This window comes from Pogona vitticeps, chromosome 8 (assembly GCF_051106095.1).
Source record: "Pogona vitticeps strain Pit_001003342236 chromosome 8, PviZW2.1, whole genome shotgun sequence".
NCBI lineage: Eukaryota > Metazoa > Chordata > Lepidosauria > Squamata > Agamidae > Pogona > Pogona vitticeps.
In genome coordinates, this window is record NC_135790.1 from 14,188,821 (window position 1) to 14,213,257 (window position 24,437).

A 24,437-nucleotide genomic window follows, 5' to 3' on the forward strand; every position below is an offset into this window, starting at 1 on the left:
AAAATAAAAAAGTAAAAAAGTAATTTTTGTTATATTTTCATTTTAATCATAGTGATTCTCCCAAACTATGATAATTTCAATTTAGAATACTCCTGCAATTTATCTTTAATATCACTTTTTAATTTATTAAAATTTTGTTCCTTTAATTTTGGGTCACTTTAACTATATTTATACCTAAATACTTAATATCATTATGCATTTTAAAACCACATTTATTTACAATCATTTCTTGTTCATATTTATTATAATTAAACATCATTATTTGTGTTTTTGCCAGTTAATAGTCCTGTCTTTTCCCCAAATTTTTCTAAATGATTTTTAATTTTATCCATACTTTCTAATGGGTTTTTAATGGTCAATAATGAATCATCAGCAAATAAATTAATCTTAATTGTATCATTTTACCTAATCATTTAATTAATTTATCATTTCTTATTGCATTAGCTAACATTTCTATAACCATACAAAACAATATTGGTGAAAGTGGACAGCCTTGTCTTGTACCTCGGCCTAGAAAATTCCGCTCTGTTATACCATCATTAACTATTACTTCTGAAGTATTGTCTGAATATAATTGATCTATAACTCCTATAAATCTTCTACCAAATCCCCAACCCTTTATAAGCAGCTTTAATGTTGGCCATTCCACATAATCAAAGGCCTTAAATATGTTTAATGATAAAACAGTTGCCTTTGCTTTTTCCTTTTCTACCTCATATATAATATTGAAAACTCACCTAGTTAAATTATCCATTTGTCTACCCTTTGCAAAGCCACATTGATCTTCCTTAATATAATTTAATATAATTTGCTATAAATCTATTTACCGTATTTTTCACACCATAAGACACACTTTTTCCCCACAAAACAGGGGGGTGGAAAGTCTGTGCGTCTTATGGAGCGAAGAAAACAGATTATATTTTCCTGTTTTCTTCTCTTAAAAATTGGTGCGTCTTATGGAAAGGTGTGTCTTATGGAGCGAAAAATACGGTAATCTATTTGCAAATATAGCAATAAAAATCTTAGCCTCTTGATTTATTAGAGATATAGGCCTATAATCTCAGTTCTATTGGGTTTTGGGATAAGAATCATTAATGAGTATTTCCAAGAAGGTGGCATTGTCTCTCCTTCCAATATCTTACTATAAAACATTTTTAGCTTAGGTATCAATAAGAAACTAAGATGTTTATAATATTCTGGACCCAATCCATCAGGGCCTGGTGTTTTAGCATTCCTCAGATTATTAATAACTTCCACAATTTCTTCTTCTATAATATCTTCTTATAGTATTCTTTTATTAGATTCCAATAATTTAGTTTTTAAATTCTCATTTATATAATTTTCTATATTTTCTTTCAGTACATTGTCTCCTTTATATAATTTCTGATAAAATTCATGAAAAATCTTCAATTTACATTTCATTATATTAGAACTCTTACCTGATCTATCTTTAACTACACCAATCGTGTTTTTAATCTTCTGTTTTTACACATTCTAGTTAATAATTTTGAATTTTTATTACTAAATTCAAAAAAATTCCTCTTTAAGTACATGAAATCCCTCTTTCTCTATCTCTAGGTTTTCTAATTCGTTTCTCTTTGCCAGAATTTCTGCCAATAACCTTCTATCTCTTTCTAAAAAAAACTTGCTTTCTAAATTTTATAATACTTTACCCTTAGCAACATATATCTACTTCCCCACCCCACCATATTCCCCCACCATAACTACTAGCGAGGGCACAAGGTGGGGGAGGGGAACCCTGCCACCGTCCGGCAGAACCACAACCAGAACCTCACCTCTGCTTTTTAATTAAATTTTTGCATTTCTTCTTGATACTTGATAACACTGAAGCCCCCTTCTCCACCCCTCTATCCCCTGTAATTATAAGTTTAAAAAATTCCAGAATTATTAATATTTCATTTTATTATTGCAGTTGCTATTATTAATATATTTAGTATAGTTATTACTAAATACTAGAAAAAAAGAGAAGAAAATCGACATGAATGAATGAAGAAAAGAGAAGAAAAGTAAAAATAAAGAGAAAAAAGATTTGGAAGGGGGGGAACAACAATTGGTCTGTCTTCTTGCCCTTCAGAAATCTAGTCCTTTCTTCTTCAACCTTCTGTTTGCTTGTTGTTGTTGTTTTGCTTGAAGTCAGGGTTAACTCCTTACCTCCCTCTTCCTCCTGCCAGAGTTTCCACACCTTCAACAGGTCTTTACCTTCATCACAAGAGAGGATTTTAAACAGAACCTGGTCTTTCCAAATTTTCAAAAAAACAGAATGACCCCATTGGTATTTGAGATTATTTTTGACCAGAACTGCTGTAACAGGCTTCATGGATTTTCTCCAATTCGAAGAGTCATTGCTTTAATCTTGGAAAATCTGCAGCTTAGTGCCCCTGTAAACCACCTGGTTTTTGTTTGATTTCTCTCATAAATTGTTCTTTCTTTGTATACAGTGGTGCCTCGCTTAACGATTACCCCGCTTGATGATGAATCCGCTTCACGACGATGTTTTTGCAAATACAAAACAATGTTTTAATGGGCAAAATCTGATGTACAATGATTGGTTCCCTGCTTCAGGAACTGATTCTTCGCATTACGACGATCAAAACAGCTGATTGTCAGGTTTTCAAAATGGCCACCAGCTGTTCAAAATGGCTCCCTGCTGTGTTCAGGATGGATTTTTCGCTGCACAGGCATCGGAAAATGGCCACCCTATGGAGGATCTTCGCTGGATGCTGAGGTATTTCGCCCATTGGAACGCATTGAACCGGTTTTCAATACATTTCAATGGGCTTTTTTATTTCACTTGACGAGGATTTCGCTCTACAGCAATTTCGCTGGAACGGATTATCCTCATCAAGCGAGGCACCACTGTAATTGAAAAACTTCACCACCACTGGTCTTGTTCTTGGACTTTTGGGATTACCAACAAAATGAGCTCTATGTCCTGTTCATCCAAGCATTGTGTACCCATTATAGAGTTAACCCAGGTTATAATCTCTTTTCTGAGGTCTTGTCCATGCTGCAATTGAAAATTCATTATTTTAATGTTGGACCTTCTGGAATTATCTTCCAGATAGATCAGCTTTTTGTTTGTTTCTCTGATTTTCTCACCTATCTTGCTTATCCTGCTTTCATTTGCTGCTGCCCTGTCTCCCAGCTCCTTAACTTTCTGATTGACAGTTTTCAAATCCTGTATCATTCCTGAAACCTGATCTTGAAGCTTATTAATACTCATTTCAATAGACTTGGCTTGTCTCTCTGCTTGCTCAAATTCCTGGCTCATTTTACAGGACATGTCCTTCACAATCCGCGTCAATTTATCCATTGTTTCCTGTTTATCTATGGCTTGGGCTGGTAAAACTGTCCTCCTCAAGGGTTCCAAGCTGCGATCTGACAGTTTGTCAGAAGTTTTATCTAAAGCTTCATCTCTTGTCCAACTAAGGAGTTTTAATAGCCTTATCCTTCCTCTTTGGCATAGAGAAGAATAATTAGGAGTGAATATTCTTGTTAAGAGCTTTCATTAGAAGCAGGAATCTAAAAAACTCTTAACAGCTTATCAGACTCAAAAACGAAAGCAGTGTTCGACTCGAAATCAACACAGTCTTTAGAGAGCTTAACTAGATGTACACATTCCTTATCTTTCCCACAGAAAAAGTTGTTTACCACATCGGTGTTGTGGAGGTTCCGTTCTTAGCTGTTCATCCCTCCTGAGCGGAAGTGACGTCCGATTTTTTGCCTTTAAAGCCATGAATGATTAGCACTGGCAACACTGTTAGCTTGTATGCATACACAAACTCAAATGCTTTTCTTGCACTACTTAAAAAAAAGAATTTGCATTTGTTTAGTAATTAACATTCATCAGAAATCAGATAGGGACCTTTACACTGTCATGGTGGGTAGTTAAAGATATAAATTATTACCTGTTGTCAAGTTGTGCCTCGACTTACAAACTTAATGGTGCCTCGACTTACAAACTTAATCCATCCCAGAAGATGTTCGCAAGTCGAAATGTTCTTAAACTGAATCAGCATTTCCCATTGAAATGCATTGAAAACCGATTAATCCGTTCTGGCTGTTTTTTGTTTGTATGTAGAGGCACCGGTTAATCCGTCCTCTACCACTAGGGGGAGAATTTTTTTTAACCTAAGATGACTTAGGTTAAAAAAAAAGAATAGGAAAGGAGGGAGGGAGGAAACAGTGGGGAAAAGAGGAAAGAAAGAAGGTCATCTGGGGCACACAGATCCCTCAGACAAAGGTTTGTGCTTTTAAGCACAAAAAGAGAGAAGACAGAGAGAGAGAAGACAATTGTGAGGGGAGAGAGTTTGGAGTCTAAAACACATCTTAAACCCATACATTTTACACCAACACATTTTAAACCAAACCAAGCAAAATTTTCTGATTTTAAAACCAAAAGACTAAAATCCATTTTAGAGCACACCAGCCAGCACAGACCTGCAAGACCCATCAGAGCACAGAAACATAACCCCTATCTAGCCCAAATCCAAAAATCCATTAAAAAAAAAAAAGCCCCCCCGCCAAAAAAACACAAACAAACACAGTACAGTACCAGGCGGTCTGCTCTCCATCTCCATATCCACACTCTCTAACTGCTGGAGCAAGCAAGGTAGCAGACAAGCAGGCTCTTTGCTGGCCAATGATTAACTGAAAGATCATATTTCCCGCTTTCCCCGTGGTTTTTTTCTGTTTGTAAGTTGAAGCTCTGGTAGCAAGTCAAAGCAAAATTTTTCGACTGGAGTTGTTCGTAAGTTGAAATGTTCGTAGGTGGGGCGTTCGTAAGTTGAGGCACCACTGTATATTGTTTCCTGTGTATTCTGTTTCTCAGAAACAGCTTGTGAGTCTCACAAAAGTACAAGTTCCTGAGGCAGGACATGTTACAATGAATTTCAGAAAGTGTGGAAATGCTGTTCTTGTTGAGACTTTCTAATGCGAGAAAATTCATTTCCATGCCTATAAGTAGGGATATGTCCTAAGGGACCTTTCCTGTAAAGCTGGGAAGGTCGGCTGCAGACTTTCAGATGTTCTTGAACTATAGATCTAATAATGTCTTACCAGTGGCTGTGTTTGCTAAGACTAACAGTGTCTGATGGGAGAATGAGAGAAAGGAATGTGTGAGCTGACTGTATGTTCCAGGACAAGAGTATACTTTCAATTTACTACCACATGTCTCTAGGAAATGCTGCACGTATTTTCTGACGTCTTCCAATAGAATAAGAAGAAAAATATTTAAAGGGCTTTATGCAGTCAAACACGATTGGGAAATCCCATCTGTTGGGGGTGTTAATTCTGCAGTTCATTCTGAGTTGTTATTAAAAAGACTTTTTCATTATAGACTGAATCCCAGTTAGGCAGTCAAGCTTTGGTTCCAACATGCTTTTGGATGTGTGTGTGTTTCTTACTGACCTAGTTGGCTCTTCTGTCGAAGCCCAGGTTGCCAAGTTGTATTCCTTGATCGCATGAGTAGTTGACACGATAGCTCCTAAACGCTCTCTCTGTTCCAGGCTTCTTAAACACCTTGGTTTATAGGTGACTTACGAGCCATGAAAATTTAAGGAAAAAGCTAGAGAGCAACTAGAGGAAAGCTCCATTGGATAGAAACCTAGCTGCACTGAGAAGACTGTCCACGAAATTCTGTAATGCCGTTCTTCAGCCAAGATAATGTACTGTACTATGCTAATTAGTGAAGCATCGCACCAAAAAAGGCACTCTTCCAAGTGGTCTGCAACCTCATGAACATTGGACAGTTAAATGGTCCTCAATTGTACATTACCACCGTTAATGGATTCACAGCACATTTTCTATCAAAGTTTGAAGCTATCTGTAGGAACCTCAACTCTGTTAGTGATGCAGTCTTTTACTGGATCAATTTCAATCTGTAACTCCTGATGATATGAATAAGGTGCTTGCGCACTACAAAGCCACATCCTTTCTGTTGGACCTATGCCCCTCTGAAATCTGCCAGAGAGGTAACAGTGAAATGAGTAACTATTGTTATGTATTTATTGTTCATTGTATGAAAGAAATAATACAGTGGTGCCTCAACTTACGAACTTCCCTACTTATGACCATTTCAATTTACAACCAACTCCGGCCGCAAAATTTTGCTTCTACTTACGACCAGAGCTTCGAGTTATGAACAGAAAAAGGCAGGGGGGGAAAGGTGGGAAATTCAAATTGCTAACTGTTGGTAGCGAAGAGGTTGCTTCTTTGTAGCTCTTTCGCCCCAGCAGTTAGAGAGTGTGTGATCAGAGGAGGCTGCCTGGTAAGGTAAGGTGCTGTTTTCTGCTTTTTAAAAACTGTTCTGGGTGTTTTTGCAGCGTGGTTTTGGGCTGGGGAAGTTATGTTTCTGTGCTGTGATGGGTCTTGGGGGGTTTGTTTGTTTTTTGTTCCCCCCATTTCCAATGAGTCTTGGGGGGGTTGGTTGCTTTTTTGGGTTTTTTCCCTATTTCCGATGGGTCTTGCATGCTTCCCATGCTTTTTGCTTTGTTCTCTTTGCATTTCTGACCTGCTCAGTTTGCTCTCTTTGCATTTCCGATGGGTCTTGCATGCTTGATTGCCCCCCCTTCGGCCAGAAGGGATTAATTGGGTTTCCAATGGGTCTTGCAATGATTTTGTGGTTGTTGTTATTTTTTTCTTCAGCCGGAATTGATTAATTGCATTTCAGTGCATTCCAATAGAAAATGGTGCTTCAACTAACCACCTTTTCGAGTTAACAACCATCTTCTGGAACCAATTAAGTTCATAAGCCGAGGCACCACTGTAGTTTGGTCCAGTCTCAAAAAATGTATCTTAATGGTAGGTTATGTTAACAATTACAATCCTGTTGCTAACATTCTGTCCCTGAGGAAACTGATAGAAGGGATTGTAGTGGCTATGCTGCAGATGTTCTTGGAAGATACTGATAGTCTAGATCCATTTCAGTTGGGGTTCACACCTTGCCATCATGCCAAGCTAGTTCTGGTCACTCTGCTAGTTGACTTGTTAAGAAGTGTGACTTTGTTGGTCCTCCTGGATTTCTAAGTAGTCTTTTATACCTTTGACCAAATCATCCTCCCAGACAGGCTGTTGAGCCTAGGGATTGGAGGTTCAGTGTTAGATTGGCTCTGATCCTTTCTCGGTGGCCATGTCCAGAGGATGCAGGTTGGAGATGCTGCTTCAACCTTGTGGATTCTTCACTGTGGAGTCTCACAGAGGTCGATCATCTCCCCAATGCCCTTTAACTCCTATATGAAGCTGTTGGAGAAAGTCACCTGGAGATTTGGAGTTCACTGATGTTGAACAGTGTGCTGATGACACACAACTCACTCTCTCATTTTCATCGCCAGCCGTGGCAGCTATCCAGACCCTGAAGTGGTGCTTGACCTTGATTATAGACTAGAAGAGGACTGACAGATTGAAACTGAATCCGGTCAAGATGGAAATCATGTTACTGGGAGGGGAAGTATGTTGTCTGCTCTGCGTGGGGTCACAGTCCCCCCAAAGGATGAGGTCTGCGACTTAGGGATGTTTCTAGACCCAACACTCTCCATGGAGAAGCAAATATTCACCATGGCAAGTTCTGCCTTTTTTCATCTTCAGCTGACTTCACCGTTGTAACCCTTGATCTCGTTGATCCCTGCATGGGTAATCTCTAGGACCGATGACTGCAATGCTCCCTACTTGGGGCTGCCTTTGAAGGTGATACAGGAGCTATAGTAGGTGCAAAATGCAATGGCTAGATTGTGTCAGACGCTTGGAGATATGATCATGCCTCCCTGATTCTGGTACACCTGCATTGGCTTCATGTTTGTTTCTGTTCCAGATTCAAAGTTCTAGTATTAACTTATAAAACCCTGAAACAGCTTGGGACATTGCTACCTATCGGAACATCTTTTCTTAAGATTGTCTCCCTGGACTGCCCGGCCTTCCCAGACTTTATGTTTGGTCCCAGACTGGTTGTTTTATGGTGAGGCCCATAAAACAACCAGTAGGAACTGGGCCTTTTTGGTGGTGATCGCCTCATTATGGAACACATTGCCTGTAGATATATGCCAGACTCCCTCCCTCTTGGTCTCCAAGAAATATGTGAAATCCAAACTCTTTAAGGAAGCCTTCAGGAACATCCTCCCTGTGTGACTTTCTCACTGTCCCATATTTGAATATAGTTTGCTGTTTTCTCTGGGTTTTTTGTTTGTTTTCCCTTGTTGTCTTTGTGATTTGGGTGTTCTGTGTTTGTGGGTGGGTACATGTATTTATCTGTTGTTAACAGCCCAAAGTACAGTAGTGGCTTGCTATAAGATGGGCAGGATATCAATGTAATAAATAAGTGAATAAGTAAGATCACGACTTGGGGCAGTTTACATGAAATGAGCCAAAGATTATATAGAACCAAACAAGAATAGAATGCCCATCATGATTATAAATGATTACTTGTCATCACAAGCAATAAGGACTGTAAGCCCTCAGTCTCTTCTTTTCACACAACATTACAGCATGGTGACTGTTCGATGATTTGTCTGTGCTGCTTTGAGGCAGTCTCCCTCTCCGACATTAAAGGCTGCTCATTAAAGATTCGGTTAAGTTGTTTGTCTTTGCTTTTGATCTTTTTGTGCAGAGCGGAAAAAGTCATTTTCAAGTCTATTCTGATCCCCTCAAGTTGCGCCTCAAAATGATTAATTATGTTAAATTGACATTCTTGAAGAAGTCCCTTGATATAATCCATTGTGATTTGCGATGATGATTCTCCCCCTCCTTCCATGGCCGTAGCAGTCAGCAGGTTAATTACTCAGATTTCCCACATAATTTATTAGCTAGTCCGCACTTAAAGTCTTACGAGGGGGGCACCCCATGGATGTTATTTGATTTACAGACCACTTTATAGCCACATACACAGTCACTTAGGTTAAATTATGTAGAGTTATTTAGAGTTCTTAAGTCCTGACTATAGATTTATGAGAAGCCAGTTTCTCTGGGAGGAAGAGTTAAGAGAGAAAAAGCGCAGAGTTGGTTTCGTTTTCCGAGCTGTGGCGTAGTAAAGAAAACTCCAATGTTACAGGCATCAATAAAGTTATGCCGCCTAGAGTGGTCGAAATGACTAGATAGGCAGGGTATAAATAAATAAATAAATAAATAAATAAATAAATAAATAAATAAATAAATAAATAAATAAATAAATAAATAAATAAATAAATAAATAAATAAATAAATTGAGATCTTCCTTCTCATCAGCTTTCAAATAGCAGATTTGATCTTTTACTTGCTGTAGTTTAGCAGCAGATTGTTAATCTCTGTTCTGCAGTCAGATAATAAATCTCATACCTCCCCTCTCCGAGCAGCTAACTCACCATCATGGCGACTTCACAAGACAGATTGCGTGTAGGAAGGGAACTCTTCCAAAAAACAGACTGCCATCTGAGATTCGGCGGTGCCAAAGCCCCCACTTGCTAACAAGTCCCACTCTCCTGTGGGAACTTGCCCCCCCTTCTCTGGGGGGGGTCCTCTGACTCGGAGTAAACCCAGGGGAATCCAGAGCCCTGGAATTTCCCCTGTTCTCACTGCTTGTTGCTCCGCCCATCCAGATACCCTAACTATGATGGTGTTAATGCTGAGTGTGTATTTTAGGTAGCAGGTAGAAGGTGGATGGTTGAGGTTTTTGCAGTGTGTTGGATTTTAGTGTAGATAACTTCTACATCCATTATGTCAGGGAGATAGTGAATGGACTGCAATTTCCTTAGAAAGTCTTTAGCATCTCCTACTTCTCTAGGTTCATTGGTGGCATATGGTTTGAGGGTGGAGTCCAAGTATCCAGAGAGCCCAACAGTGATGGTATTGATGCTTGATACAGTGGGCCTGCCATGGTTGCCCAGTTTGTGTATTTTTTGGTAGCAGGTAGGAGATTGGTAGCAGGTGGCTGGTTGAGGTTCTCGTGGTGTATTAGCCAGGATTTGATCACCTATATTTCCCGAAGCATTTCATAAGGTGCTGTAATTGCTTTTGGTATTTAATAGTTGGGTTTTAAGGAGCTGGTAAAATTTAGAGATAGGTAATGTTCTCTCAGCTTCCTGTCTGTAGTCCAACTTGACCATGACAACAACAGTTCCACTCTTATCTGCCTCTTTGATGAGGATGTTAGGATTGCTTTTGATCCTGTGTATTGGATTCTAGTTGTATTGGATTATGTGTATTGGACTCTGGCTGGCAGAGATTATGTGGTGAATCATGTCCTTCGATGATGATCTCAGCCTGAGCATTCAATATAGAAGTCTAATTCCTTGTCCTGACCTCCTGGAGGAGTCCTTGTAGAGTTCTTCTTTCCATAGTGCTGGGAGGAAGGTGGCTTTCACCCCTCATGCCTTAATACCTGCTATAACAGTACAATGGGTTTTAGGCACCATGGCCTCTATGACATCAGTCGTACAACAAGTATGGCTAAAAATGACATCTCTCCAGTCTTGGTTTCTCTCCCTATTCGATCCATTAACAGACCCTCCTCACACTCTCCTAAGGGTCACTCCAGAACTCACCTCCCAACTTCATTGGTGGTGTTTTCCTCCCAGCCTTTCTGTCGAGCAGCCGTTTCATCTACAAATAAAAGTCACTACTGACACCAGTCACACAGTCTGGGGGGCTCACTGCAAATCCCTCAAGATTCACACCAAATGTTCTCCCAGAAGGAAATTGCTCCACCTAAACTAATTGGAGCTATTGGCAGTCATAAAAGCCTGCAGAGTTTTCAGGAAACTTCTTGTAGGCAAAATGGTACAGATTGCCACCGACAATACCATGGCAATATACTATATCCTCAAACAAGGCAGCACCCACTCTCCAAGTCTCCTTTACTTAGTAGTTGACCTCTGGGAGTGGTGTGTACAACATCACATCTGTCTCACAGCTTTACACATCGCTGGTCACAACAATGACCTAGTAGACTTGCTCAGCCACACAAATGCTTAAGCTCACGAGTGGGAACTAGATCAATCAATATTCCACCAAATTTGCTAGAAATGGGGCACACCGACTTTCAATCTCTTCGCCTCCCAAACGAATCGAAAGTGCAAACTATACTGCTCCCAAGCAGGAATTGGCAAACACTTGCAAGGTGACACATTTGTCGGATGTTGGCCCAAAACCCTTACTTATCTTTTTCTGCCGTTCCCCCTCCTCCACAAAGTTGTGCAACAAGACAAAACCAATGCCATTGTTATAGCATCTTGGTAGCCAAGGCAGACTTGGTTCCCAGTTCTCCACAGTCTCTCATCAGACATCCACCACCTCCCCCGCCTGCCACACCTCCTCACACAGAACAACTCCCAAGTCTTCCACCCGGACTTACCTGTTCTGCATCTAGCAACGTGGAGGATTCCCCCTCGCTAATGGACATTCTCCATCGGGCTAAGAAACCATCCACGAGGAAGGCTTACCTATATAAATGGAAGAAATTCCAATCTTTCACTGAATTTTGCCCTCCATATCACTCTCCACCGTTCTCCGCTTCCTACTCCATCTCAAATCCAATGGCCTTTCCATCTCCTCCTTACGAGTTGTCTCTCAGTTTCATCTCTCGCAACCAATTGTCCTTCCTTCATTCTTCCCATCACCGAATCAAGAAAAAAATCCTCCATATGTTAGATGTCAGAAGAATTCTTTCCTTCTATCTCCACTGTACCCAACCCTTTAGGCGGTCACCTCATCTTTTCATAAGCCATCAATTACCTACCAAAGGCTGTCTAAGTAACTTCCCAGTCTATATCCAGATGGGTCGCCTCTACTATTCATTTGGCTTACCAACTTGCTCGACGTCCAGCCCCCAGAGTGATCCAACTTCACTCCACCAGGGCAGTGGGAGCTTCTACAGCTTTTTTCTGCGGTGTACCTCTTCCAGATGTCTGCGCCTCTGCCACTTTGCCGCAGCTGTCCACCTTTATCCATCATTATAGACTTGACCTCTGGCAGAAGTCTGATGCAGCCTTTGGACGTGCTGTTCTAGCCTCTACCTTGGCGTGACAACCTGTCTCTGGGTAAGACAGCTTATTAGTCATCCAGGGTGTGATTTACAGAGGCCATGAAGAAGAACGACAGGTGACCCACCTGTAATTGTAGTTCTTTGAGTGGACCTCTGTGATTCACACATCCCACCCATCCTCCCCTCTGTCACGCCATTCTGCTTACTCTAAGCAGTGGTTGACATAACTGAAAGGGGACGCTTGGCACCAAGGCACTTATTCCGGGGGCAGGGGCTTATTCTAATATGTTTATTCCTACTCCAGAAGCTCTAGAATCTTCTGATGAGGCTCCGCGCAGGTGCAGATCTCTCAGGTTGTGAATCACAGAGGTCCACTCCAAGAACTACAGTGGGGTCTCGACTTACAAACTTAATCTGTATTGGAAGGCAGTTTGTAAGTCGAAATGTTTGTAGGTCGAATCTGCATTTCCCATACGAATGCACTGAAAACCATTTAATCCGTATCTGCTCTTTTCCGTCCATAGAAACTAATGGGAAACTAATGGGAAGCTGCTATTCCACCTTCTACCACTAGAGGGGGATATTTTCTTCTTTTTTTTCTTAGGTCAAGAAAAGTTCAGGAAAGGAGGGGGGAGGCAGGAACAGTTTTAAAAGCACTTTTGAAATCTTTTTTTTCAACAAAGTCAATTTTAAACCATGTTTAACACAGAGACAGGAGTCTGGAAGTCACACCTTAGCCCAGTCTTTGCAAGCCAGAATGCCTGACCCACACAATTCTTCTGCAAAAACACAGACAGGCAGGCTTCTGGAACTCACACCTTAGCCCTGAAAAGGCAAGTCTTCTTCAGCTGCATGATCTTCTATTTCTCTTTTTCTTTCTCCAAAAAGATAAGACAGTTTCACCCATGCACTAGGCCAGAGGTTGTCAACCTTTTTCCTACCACGGATTGGCTGAGCCTCTGAGGGAGGCGGGGAGCCCTCTCATGCTCGTGCTCTCGAACGCATGCACAAAGCCTTTGGGGAATGCGCACACCAGAGGCACGCATGTGCTTTCCCACCACTTCGCGCATGCACAGGAGCGCATGCCTAGGGATCTGACCATGGTTGGGATGCTCACTCCGGCCGCTTGCCTCCTGATGGGCTCCAACGAGGCTGGGGGTTGCGCTAATCGCCCTTCGTGGAAAATTCAAATGGCAGAGGGCAGCCGCCCAGCAAACAGCCGCTGGTGCCGGTTCCGGAGCTGGAGGCACCAGCGGTGGCATCGGCCTGCTGAGGGGGGTGAGGAGCGCCGTCTCTGGCCTTGTTGGAGCCTGCCAGGAGGCCAGCAGCCGGAGCGCCCAGCCATGCTCAGCCTACCGGTTCTGGACTGCCGCCGCTGACCTGCCCCCCCCACTTCCCTCCCCACAGCTGCTTTGCACACATGGACACATGCGTGAAGGGGTGAGGGAGCACTAACGCCAGCGCTGACATGCACACGTGTGTGCAATGCAGCTGTGGGGAGGGGAGTGCATGGGGGGTGGGAGGTCTGTTTTCGCGGCCCGGTCAGGCTCAAGCCATGGACCGGCAATGGGCCACAAACTGGGGATTGACGACCTCTGTACTAGGCATCTAACATTTGTCTACCCGCTACTACTACTGAAAAAGATTGTGCATTGGGCTGTTTTCTTGTCCAGATGATCCTGTGCTGATCACTTCTCATCTCTGAACGAGCTGGGTAAAGTTGGTTGTCTAGAACTGCAGAGACTACTTTGCACCTTGTCTCATTGCTAGAGAGTCCATGAAGCATTTGATTTTCCTAATAATGCTGAAAGTTCATCAGTGCCATTATATTTTCATCAGCTCTCTTGTAACAGAAAAGCCAGACAAAATGTACCTCTGGTCCTTAGAGTGCAATATATATATATACAGTGGTGCCTCGCACAGCGAGGTTAATCCGTTCTGGATTAACTCTCGCTGTGTGAAAGCATCGTTGAACGGGGCAAGAAAAGCCCATTGAAACGCATTAAACATGGTTTAATGCGTTCCAGTTGGGCCGAATACTCACCGTTCAACGATGCTTCCCTATGGCCGGCAGCCATTTTCGCGCCCTCCCCTCGCTTCCGACAGTCATTTTGGGGCTTCCAACGGTCATTTTGGGGCTTCTGGCAGCCATTTTGTAGCCGCCGAACAGCTGATCGGCGGGTCGCAAAGCGAAGGTCAGTAAGCGAACCGCTTACTGACCTTCGCTCTGCGATTTTCGCCCTATGCGGGCACCGTTTTGCAATCGCATTTGCAATCGCAAAAACGGCCTCCACTGTATATAAGTAATGCATTCTCTCTGTCTCTCTCTCTCTCTCTCTCTCTCTCTCTCTCTCTCTCTCTCTCTCTCTCTCTCTATCTAATGCATTACTTGAAAGCATTGAATCATAAATGATTAGCTCTGTGTTGAGAGACTCTTTCTATTCTAGTGTGATATTGAGAAATTTCTTCATAAGCCCAAATCTCTGAAGCTAGCAGCTAGACCCCTGAAAGTGTATTGTTTTGCATCTAGAACAAAATGAGAAAATAACAATAATAATAGGTTCTGATCTGTGCATGGGACTCAATGTGCCATAGTCAGTAAAGAATGAGACCCTGATTAGGAAGAACTGAGTTCAGATTATCACTCAGCAATAAAGTGGTTATGTTGACCTGAGGATTGTTGGGGTTATAGTAAAAAAGGTCATTCTTCCAAGCTCTGAAATGAATAAAGCCTCCAAGAATCATTGGTTAACTAATTGTGGATTCAAGCAACGGGCTCCGGGATTTCTGTGAAGAATATCTAGGCAACTGCTGCTAAAAAGGATGCCAAACTGGATTTGCTTTTAGTCTAATCAAGGAAGCATAGTTTTATCTTCTTAGTGTATTACCTAATTTCTCCCCAGCTGGTTTTACAAATGTTTTGCTCAGGAATTGATTTCTAGCTAGGAACAGTTGGTGGGATCATGCATTAGAGATCCATGTCTATGGACATTTTAAGGTAAGGTAGGCAGTGAAACAAAAGTATACAAGGTCAAGGATGATTTTAAACAAAGGCTGTTTCCCATTCCAAACTTATTGGACTTTAGCTGAATTTTACTGTGACACTAACAGGAGACAGCATTATAGCAGCACAGGAATGGAGCTTCATTATTGTTCTGCAGAGCAAATCAACATTCTGCCTGGCAATTCTAAAACTAGGGACCAATAAAACAAAAAGTTATAGCTTTGAAATTATGCTTTGGATCAGCACCAAGTTTGGTGTAGTTTGAGCAAACAGTCTTGCTCTGTGCCAAACTTGAGAAAGTTTGGACAAAGGATTTTTGAGGACCCAGTTAGCTGACTCTTAGCTAACTTTTAAAGTTTTTAACTCTTCCTTGGTCAAACAGGCCTTTCAGGTTCCACCTTGCAAGAGGCTTCTGTGTCTTGTAAAAATGGAGACACAAGAAGAGGTGCCTATCCTGTCATAGTCTCCTGCCTTCGTCTCCATTCCACCCATCTTGTTACCATAAAATTGCTTGGCAATTAAAAAAAGAAAAGCCCAAAATGTTATGTGCCATCAAGTCACTTCTGATATGTAGTGACTATGTGAGTTAATGACCTCCAAGATTTCCTATCTTTAATAATGCTGCCCATATCTTGCAGATCAACAGTGCTTCATGTTCCATTCTGTCTTTCTCTCCCTCCCTAGCAATATTGTCTTTTCCATTAAATTGTGCTTGGGTCTTACAAGCTAACAACAGTCGATTTCTTTATTGAGTCAACTTACCTCATGTTAGGTCTTTTGAAACAGAGAGACAGCAGCCACATCACAGCCCTTTGCCAACAACCATATTACAGACCGTGTGATCATCTTTTGTGATCCTCTAGCATTCTACATAAGGGAACTTTGTGTTGGAGCTTGTGTGGAGTGTATGTATACTTAACCTTCTGTTTTAAAAAGCTAGGAAATTCAATTCTTTAACAAAAAACTGTGGTTTATGAACATTGGATATTGTGTTTCTCTATCCACAATTCACAGTGCTGCACAATATTGTGCCTGCTTTGCCAGCAGGAGAAAGGATACCAAACTTTACACAGCAAAAGGCAGCCTGGATGTTAACAACGTCAACAGACAAGATGGTGTAAAGCAGTGTTTCCCAAACTCTTTTGAGTTGTGGCTCCCTTATATAATAGCCAAGTTACTTGCGATCCCCCCACTACATTTACATAAAAAGGCATTTTAATGGGGTAAAGAAAACATAAAACTCATTAAAAGAGGATAGAAGAAACCACAAGTCCCAGGCTGGATCATCTTAGCTAAGTACAGTTAACCACCTATGTATGGTAACCCACTGGGTGCCAATAGATAGCAAAAATAGATTGTCTTCCTGGGAGTACTAGAAGGCTTCGAGAACCTTGACAGCTCAGCTGCTATGCTGTACAACAGAGGAGCAACCATACTCTTAGTTTCTGCAGTGCAAACAAAGGAGGGACATGCATCCCTATCCGTCTTTACTAGTCTACTCCCTACCTGTCTGCACGGAATCGGTACCCTTGCATCCCATTCCTGGTTGTGTATGACCACCATGGAAGTGTTTAAAAACCAAGGCCATATTAAATTTCTTGCCATAGAATACAAGACTAATTTAGACAAGTGATATCGACAATAAAATGTCTGTTCAGTACTACAGCTCTGGTCAATAATATTTTCAGGTCAGATCTCATCTTGGCTTGTTTAAAGCTCTCTCTTTCCTGTTCCCACCACCATCACTTTTTGTCCCTCACTTTTTATATACAGTACATCTTCTGTCTCTGGTATGTATCCCCCAGCCTGCCCAATACATATTTTCTGGATGTGATACTGTTTTGCTCATATAAGGATCCGTAGAAGAGCACTAAAGGTAAAGGTAAAGGTTCCCCTTGACAATTTTTGTCCAGTCGTGTTCGACTCTAGGGGGCGGTGCTCATCCCCGTTTCCAAGCCATAGAGCCAGCGTTTTTTCTGAAGACAATCCTCCGTGGTCACATGGCCAGTGCAACTTAGACACAGAACGCTGTTACCTTCCTACCAAGGTGGTCTCTATTTATCTACTCGCATTTGCATGCTTTCGAACCGCTAGGTTGGCAGGAGCTGGGACAAAGTGACGGGAGCTCACTCCGTCGCGTGGATTCGATCTTACGACTGCTGGTCTTCTGACCCTGCAGCACAGGCTTCTGTGGTTTAGCCTGCAGTGCCACCACGTCCCTCTAGAAGAGCACTATTAGTGTACAAACTGGGTGGGGAGAGCAGGATAAAAGTTAAAAAGTAGTTATCTGCCTTGGAGTAGAAGAAAGGAGTTTTATAAATTTTGATTTGAATTTACATTTATGTTTTTGTTGTTATTTATTTTTATTTTTAGCTTTTTTATTTGTTATATTGTCCATTATTAAAACAATAAAAATGAGCTTTCTTTTTCAAAGGCGCTATACACAGGGGGCACAAATGCAAACAATGGAAATGCTTGCAGCGCCTCCCGAAAGCAGTTAGCTAGCTAGTCTTTGCTGGGAAAAGTATTTATACTTCTTCAGCAGACTTGTCAGGGTACTGCATGGTACAGTACACTTCATTACAAGCCGTATCTTCCTCCTCAGCCGAGGGATAAGCTCCCCCAATAAAAGTTTTTGCCTGCACCTGTGCCCGCACCTGGAAATTTTGAATATACGGTGCCCACAGCATTACATCACAGTATGAGAGTTTTCCTATGTTGCCCTGCTTCGCTGCTGAAAGGAGGTGCCTCCCCTGAATTCCCATGGGCAGGAGCAATTGGGTGGGAGTTTCACGCATCGGAGGGGAAGACTGAAGGCTTTTTCTGTGTTGCCCCAGCCTCCTCTGAGCAGATAAATGAGATTTTTTTCATCCTTCTTCTACAGTATCCATTCCTCCATGTGGAACTCTGCCCTCACCCATCTCTAGGGTGGCCTTGCTACTGACCCCTACATTTGCATCATAGACCAGCATGTCACACTTTGCCTGATGGGAGGGCCAGCCATAAACAGAGTAGCAAGCTGGCCATCTATTCTGCATAGGTACAGTATAGTGAAAGGTTAAGGGACAAGAAAGTGGTACATTCAAAGTGATCTAAAAACTGTTGTAAAGAACCTGTAAGTAATTGTCATATCGGATCTGGGCCTTCTGACATTGCTGGCTTATATCCAGATACAGAAGCTATTGCAAGGCATAAAACAGAGGAGGCAAATACAGGAGCAGGAAGTTGCAAGTGTCTCGACACAGATGTTAGGAAGCCTTGGCCTGTGTAATGTATCCTTTATGTTTCTTTGCAGTTCGCCTCCATGACAGTATATCAGAGGAAGGCTTCCACTATCTCGTATTTGATCTGTAAGTAGCAAATCAACCTTGGTTTTATCAGTATATCCTTTTCTTGTACTTGAGGCTATTGCCAGTAACTCAGCAGCCCTCACCCCCATCCTTCAAATGGAATTCCCCTGCTTTGAGATGCATTCTCTTGTGCTTCCTTAGCACCAAGGCTCCCTCTAAGCTGGGCGCATGTGCGTCTCTGCTTCCTTGCACGCAGCTGTCTTCCTCCTCCATGCAGTGATTGTGTTAGGTTCTGGTCACGATGGAACCCTCCACACATGCAGGGGCAAAGTTGCACAAGAGAGAGGTGGAGCCCCACCCAGCTGGGCTGAAAATTGTAGGGTACGTTGCTTAGCACAGCATCATCACTACAACAGCAACATATGCAAAATTGCCACCCCCCCTCCCCATGAATGTGATATGCTGCTGTGGGAATTGGACAGGTAGTCTTATCCTTGTTGATGTGTATAGAAGAAGGCTGGAAGCCCTTCCAGTAGTATGAGGGGGCAGGTTGGAAAAATGCCAGAACAATGGCGGTGACTCAGGGCAACTGACACGCTGCATCCAGTGTAGCAAAACAGCTGTTTAGACAGTGACACGGCCACTGTGAGCCACAGATTTAAGGCTGCCACTGATTATAAAAGCTCTAGATAGTTGGTTAGTCCCCCTCCCTTGCCGAAGCTGTCCTCAGGATGGCTGTAGGCTTTTACCGAGTCTTAGAGGGGCTTGCGGAGACACTGTGTGCTATGCTCGGCTGCTTCTCACTTCATTCCAGATATAGAAGTGGGTGATCTCATCTCTCCTCCTCTCTGACAGCTCCAGTTAAGCAGCCTACTATATTTAGCTCTCCTCTGAGTCAGTGCAGCGCCTGCTTCTCTTTTGCTGGGGTCACACAGACCTTGGCATGTCCCTAGCCTGCAGTGGGAAGATTGAGAGCAAACATCCAGGTTTTAACCCTTAGACAACTTGGCAAAAGATGGCTGCAGCCTCAGATATGGATTGGACCGGTTGCTATTGGGTTAATGCTAGGCTTTGCATTATGTGATTGTATGCTGGCACACGTGCATTGTGTGGAACAGATGCATAGTACCCTAATTCTAAAACTGATGTCTGGACAGTGCTTTAGCTGCCTGTCTTGTTTTTTCTGTCCCACACTGTCTTCAATTATACAGATCAATCCCCCTCACACTGAGTAGGTTGTGATCCTTTTTGATGTAGCAAGATTGATGTAGGAATAAGATAGGATTAGAGAATCTTCAGTTTGAAGTGTTGTAGTGCTTGTTTTTCTTGCTGAAAATGAAGTACAATTTTTAGTTAACTGCTTTGCCTTGTTTATTAGTCATTCTTCATGTGAAGAATCCTCATGGATGCATTGGGACTGATACCCATCAGAAAGCCCCTCAGACTTGCTCCTCTAAAGACAGCTAAAATATCTAAGGAATGCAAATGCCCATCATATCTAGATATTAATCTGGTGTTACCTTCCATTCTTCAGAGCCCATTTCAAATTAACATGTTTTGTCACAAGCCTGGTTCTGCCATCTCTCCCTGTGGGAAAATAGTATCAGAAGAATTTCTATACATGTGACTATGCATGATAACTCCAATAAACATTGAACTATCACTAGATTCTCTTCCTCGAAACAGAAACATTTCCCACATTTCAGCTGTAGTCCCATGACTTCGTGACAAAATGTGCAGCACATCCTTGAGTTGTTGTCTCTTAGAATGTATGGTGTTGAAGTTGAAATGGATCATACGAAGGAAAATATAGGAGGAAGTGAAATGGGGAAGATGATATTAATTATCTTGGGAAGTCTAGTTTTCAGAGAAATATGAATATTTATGGGGCAAGGAAGAGGGGAGTGGAAAGAAGTGGCTTTTAGAGAAGCTGCCTTAATAGAATTCCTCTGCAAATTGACAGAATCGTCCTCTTGACTGTCACAGGGGAGGTCATGCAAGCTCCATGTGGTCAAGTGACCAACACAGAGGAATAGAACAGGTGTGGGTGGGAGAGAGAGAATAAGATTCAGAGCTGAAGGGTCAACATGGAAAAGAAATGGTGCATGGTTTAAGGAAGGCATGCAAAGCTAATTATCTTAACTTTTGGGTCTCTGGTCCTTTGTTTCAGACTCCAAAGCTCCTAATACCCCCACGGGCTTAGTGATAACAGTGGAGTATCTTGTCCAGAGTTACATTTCTAAACAGAGAAGAAGCAGGTCTGACCCTTCTTCAGTGGCATTGTTTCTGACCCAAATGTAATGACTAGTGATCTGTGTAATTGGCCTAGTTACTTTCTTCAGCTATAACTGTCCTTTTTACCTTTTGTTTCCTTTCCTTTCCATTTCCAAATACCCTCAATCCGGTTTGTGTTACCCACTTGCTGTAATGATAGCACTGAAAGAGAAGAGCAGATCATCTACATCCTGTTTATTGCTAATGAGCACCAGTGTCAGTTGTAGGATTTGAAAGGCTCTTAGGCAAACTGACTTCAGTGAGCCTGCCTCTTCCCTGTCTTAGCCCTTTGTTTGCTTTTTACCCTGAATACCAGTCCATACAGAGGTAAGTGACAGTTAGATCTGTTTCTTCACTGTTATCACTGCTTGTGCCTGAGAGCAGGTGAGCACATAGTGGCAACAAGGAGGGATGTAGTGAGGCCTAAAGACTTTGGGGCTCACTTTAAGATGACCCAACACGGCTCATTTTTAATACAGGCCTTGAATACCTTTGTAGCAAAACAGAAACAAAAGACAACCCTGTCCATTTTGGAAATGGTTAACCTCATAAATTGGGTGGTTTAGGAAATGGGATGTAGAAAAACAAGTTGTGACAACCGTCTCTAGTTTTTCAGAACAGCTTAGACCGTTTGTCCTCAAGAAGGTACTAAGGCAAACTTTCAGACTTTGCTTGAACTTACAACCTGTGTTGTGTTGCCTTGCAGGGTCACGGGTGGTGAGCTTTTTGAAGACATTGTTGCCAGAGAATACTACAGTGAAGCTGATGCCAGGTGAGTGGTAGCTCCACCTCCATCTGCCCTTGCCATCCTTCTTCCTTCCCCCATCCTACCCCGTCTTTCTTTTCCCTGACACCAAGCCAGCTTGTACCTATGCAACGTTAACCCATCCATGACCAGGGCAAAAGATTGGACTCAAAAGGTATCAAAAGGCTACAAGAAAATTCGTAAGCTTTGGCACCACCGGTTGCCATGATATGCCCCATTCCCACATGCAGTTCCAGAGCCACCTCCATAGCAATTATGTCTGATGGTTGGATTGCATCAGAGAATGGGGCTCCTGTTTCTTTGATAGCAGAGAAGAAGACAGAATTTCAGTAGATGCTGCTTATCTTGCATTATAGTGATGTACAGTAAGGGGGAAAAAACACATTCACCCAAATTCCCCTCCCCCCCTTTTTTACACCAAGGTATAGAGCTGTATGCTCTTAGTGTATCTGATTATCTTAAGATAATTCCTTTCAGAATGGTTTTTTTTTTTAGCAAGGCAGAGCACTACAGAAAATCTCTCTTGCCCACTAGTCTAAAGAAAAGAGTAGTGGCCAGCAGAGATTTGCTTTAAGAGCTGGCTTGGCTGAAGCATGTTTTTCTGCACCACTTGACTTGAGGCTGAGTATCATAAGATCTAAAGGGACATAGCACTTACAGGAGATAGAATGATGGAGGCCAAGATTAGCATTTTTATCTACCAACTCTGACCCCATTTCAAATTCAACTAGATTTTGGTTCATCTAGGCTAGGATATGTGCTTTCCAGTCTAGATAAAGTGGCAAGAATGAAGCAGAATTGAAGCAGACATATCAGGGCAAGCAATAAAAATTGGACAGACACAATTGTGCATGATTAACTCTTGTTGGCCAGGACATGAATAATTGATATAGAGCCAAAAGCTGCTATAGATGACAGTATAGGAGTCTCATGTTTAAGGGTAGCATCACTAATAAGTCTGAGAAAAAAAATCCATATCTGGAATATAACAGCAAGTGGATTTCAAAATACACCAGCAGTAAGCGGAAAGGACCTAGTCATTTGAATGATGCAGAGCAACACAGGCTGTGGGTTGGAATCAGAAAGATAGTGACACAACATGGATGTAGAAGTAAGGTCATCATAGCAAAGGGATGCCAGTGGGCACACAACTGTATTAATCAAGAATTGTGTACAGATGGTTGCCTTTTATATTAAAGAAACAGTTGCCATTCATTCATGTCTGGTTCCCGTAGCTATTTCAGTAACCTAGGAATGAAGAGAAGAGGGATCACATAGGAAGAGACATGCCAAGCATCAGAGGTCATGTTGCGCATGATTCATACCTGATTCTATCAAATCTACATAGTTCCTCCATTCCTATAGTACTAAAGCAGTGTGGATTGTATCATAAGGAGCCACAACCAATATTCTTGTAACATCAGATCCAGTCCTGCATTTTGTGATTGTAAACCCCTTGTGGCAAGTCCCTGCTTTCTTGATGATGGGTAACATTATCTAAAGTCTATATACAGTGGTGCCTCGCTTAACGATTTTAATTGGTTCCAAAAAATTCATCGCTATGGGAAAACATCGCTAAGCGAAACACGGTTTTCCATAGAAATGCATTGAAAACCGGATAATCCGTTCCAATGGGAACGGATTGCTGTCGTTAAGCGAAAATCGCCATAGGAAACATCGCTAAGCGAAACGCGGTTCCCCAATGAGGAAAAAATTACAACAAATTGAAAAAGAGTCGGAACAAAGTCAAATTAGTTTAACAAAGGGTTTATTAAGTACACTTATGATTTCAAGCATTCTAAACATTTTTAAACGTATAAAAAACAGCCAACATGAGGCTGTCAAAACCATCGTGAAGCGAAACAGGGGGACCCAAACTGTCATCGCTATGCGAAGCATGGTCCCAAACATCGCTATGCGAAAATCGCCCATAGGGAACATCGTTAAACGGAGCACAAGATCGCTCCGAAAAAGCCATCGCTAAGCGAATTCATCGTTAAACGAAGCACTCGTTAAGCGAGGCACCACTGTACTGCTGTTAATAATGAAAATACATTTGTAGACAATAAATAATAATAAATATACCACTGTGTTGTATTTCAGTATATCTAAAACTGGTGACAAATCAGGGATCTCTTAACTGGTAGAAGCACCTCTCTCCCTCACAGTATGTGATTGTAGCTTTTATTAAGTTCTCTTGTGACTTTTCCCCATAATAGCAGACTTAGATTATTTTTTTAAATGCTCTATACTCACTACTTACTCACCAGATTATATGGCAGAGTAAATATGGATTCTTGTGGTGTGGCTCTGCTGAATACACTGGAATGAAAGCAGAAACTGGTAGTTTACAATTGTGTGCCTGCACTGGTATTTTCGAACCCACAGTTGCTAGAAAAAACGAAGAACATGACCATAGCAAAATTTGTAAAGCCGTGTGGCACAGTTCTGTGGGAGAACTAATGAACGTATCCTTCAGTACAGTAGAAGATCACTGCAATTTGTTCTAAGCAAAGAAAGAATTTTCTCTTGTGGAGGAGTGTAAATGTTGACTTGTAGCATTTTGCTCTCAGAGCCAAACTAGAATGCATATTCCCTACGGTTAAAGTTTTCTTTCCCATAACAGGGGTTCCTCAGAGATACATGTCTCAGCAGTTCAACTTGCCAGGCCTGTATTTATCTTCCAATGATGAGTCCCAACTCCACAACATGCTAGCTAGATTCGAGATTTGTAGGTGAGAAAAGTCATGTGCTTTGACTAACAGATGGCTCTCACCACTAGAGGGAGTACCTCTTCTAAAAACATACTAAGATTGACTTTTGATCTAAGCAGTTAGGCTTAGGTAGCTTTGAGCCACTGAAAATAACCAAGTACAGCTAGTGGCAATAACATCCCACGCAGCTGAACTACAAAAAGAGAAGCACACCATATGTTGGGAATTAAAATTATCATGTAGAACCCTTTCAAGTGAGCCGGGATGTAGACATGAGAGAAATTTCAGGTTGTAATTGCTTGTGCAGGTTTGCAAATATGAAAGATGGAAGGGGTTCAGGACATAAAGGGGGGATTGGTTAAGTGAATTAGGGTGTGATGCTACAAAGGGCGGCCCTTGATCCTGTGAAGTCAGTAAAATA

At 42.0% G+C, this 24,437-nt stretch overlaps 1 protein-coding gene across 50 annotated transcripts in view; it reads left to right on the forward strand.

Annotated features, from left to right (window-relative positions):
* The window catches only part of CAMK2B (calcium/calmodulin dependent protein kinase II beta), a 289,277-nt gene that overhangs the window by 146,184 nt on the left and 118,656 nt on the right, over positions 1–24,437 (forward strand). For all 50 annotated transcript variants that reach the window (XM_072979233.2, XM_078379756.1, XM_020803578.3 and 47 more), the window contains exons 4-5: positions 18,268–18,322; positions 21,243–21,308. In XM_072979233.2, the coding sequence (XP_072835334.2) occupies positions 18,268–18,322; positions 21,243–21,308 (121 nt within the window). The remainder of the gene's footprint in view (positions 1–18,267; positions 18,323–21,242; positions 21,309–24,437) is intronic.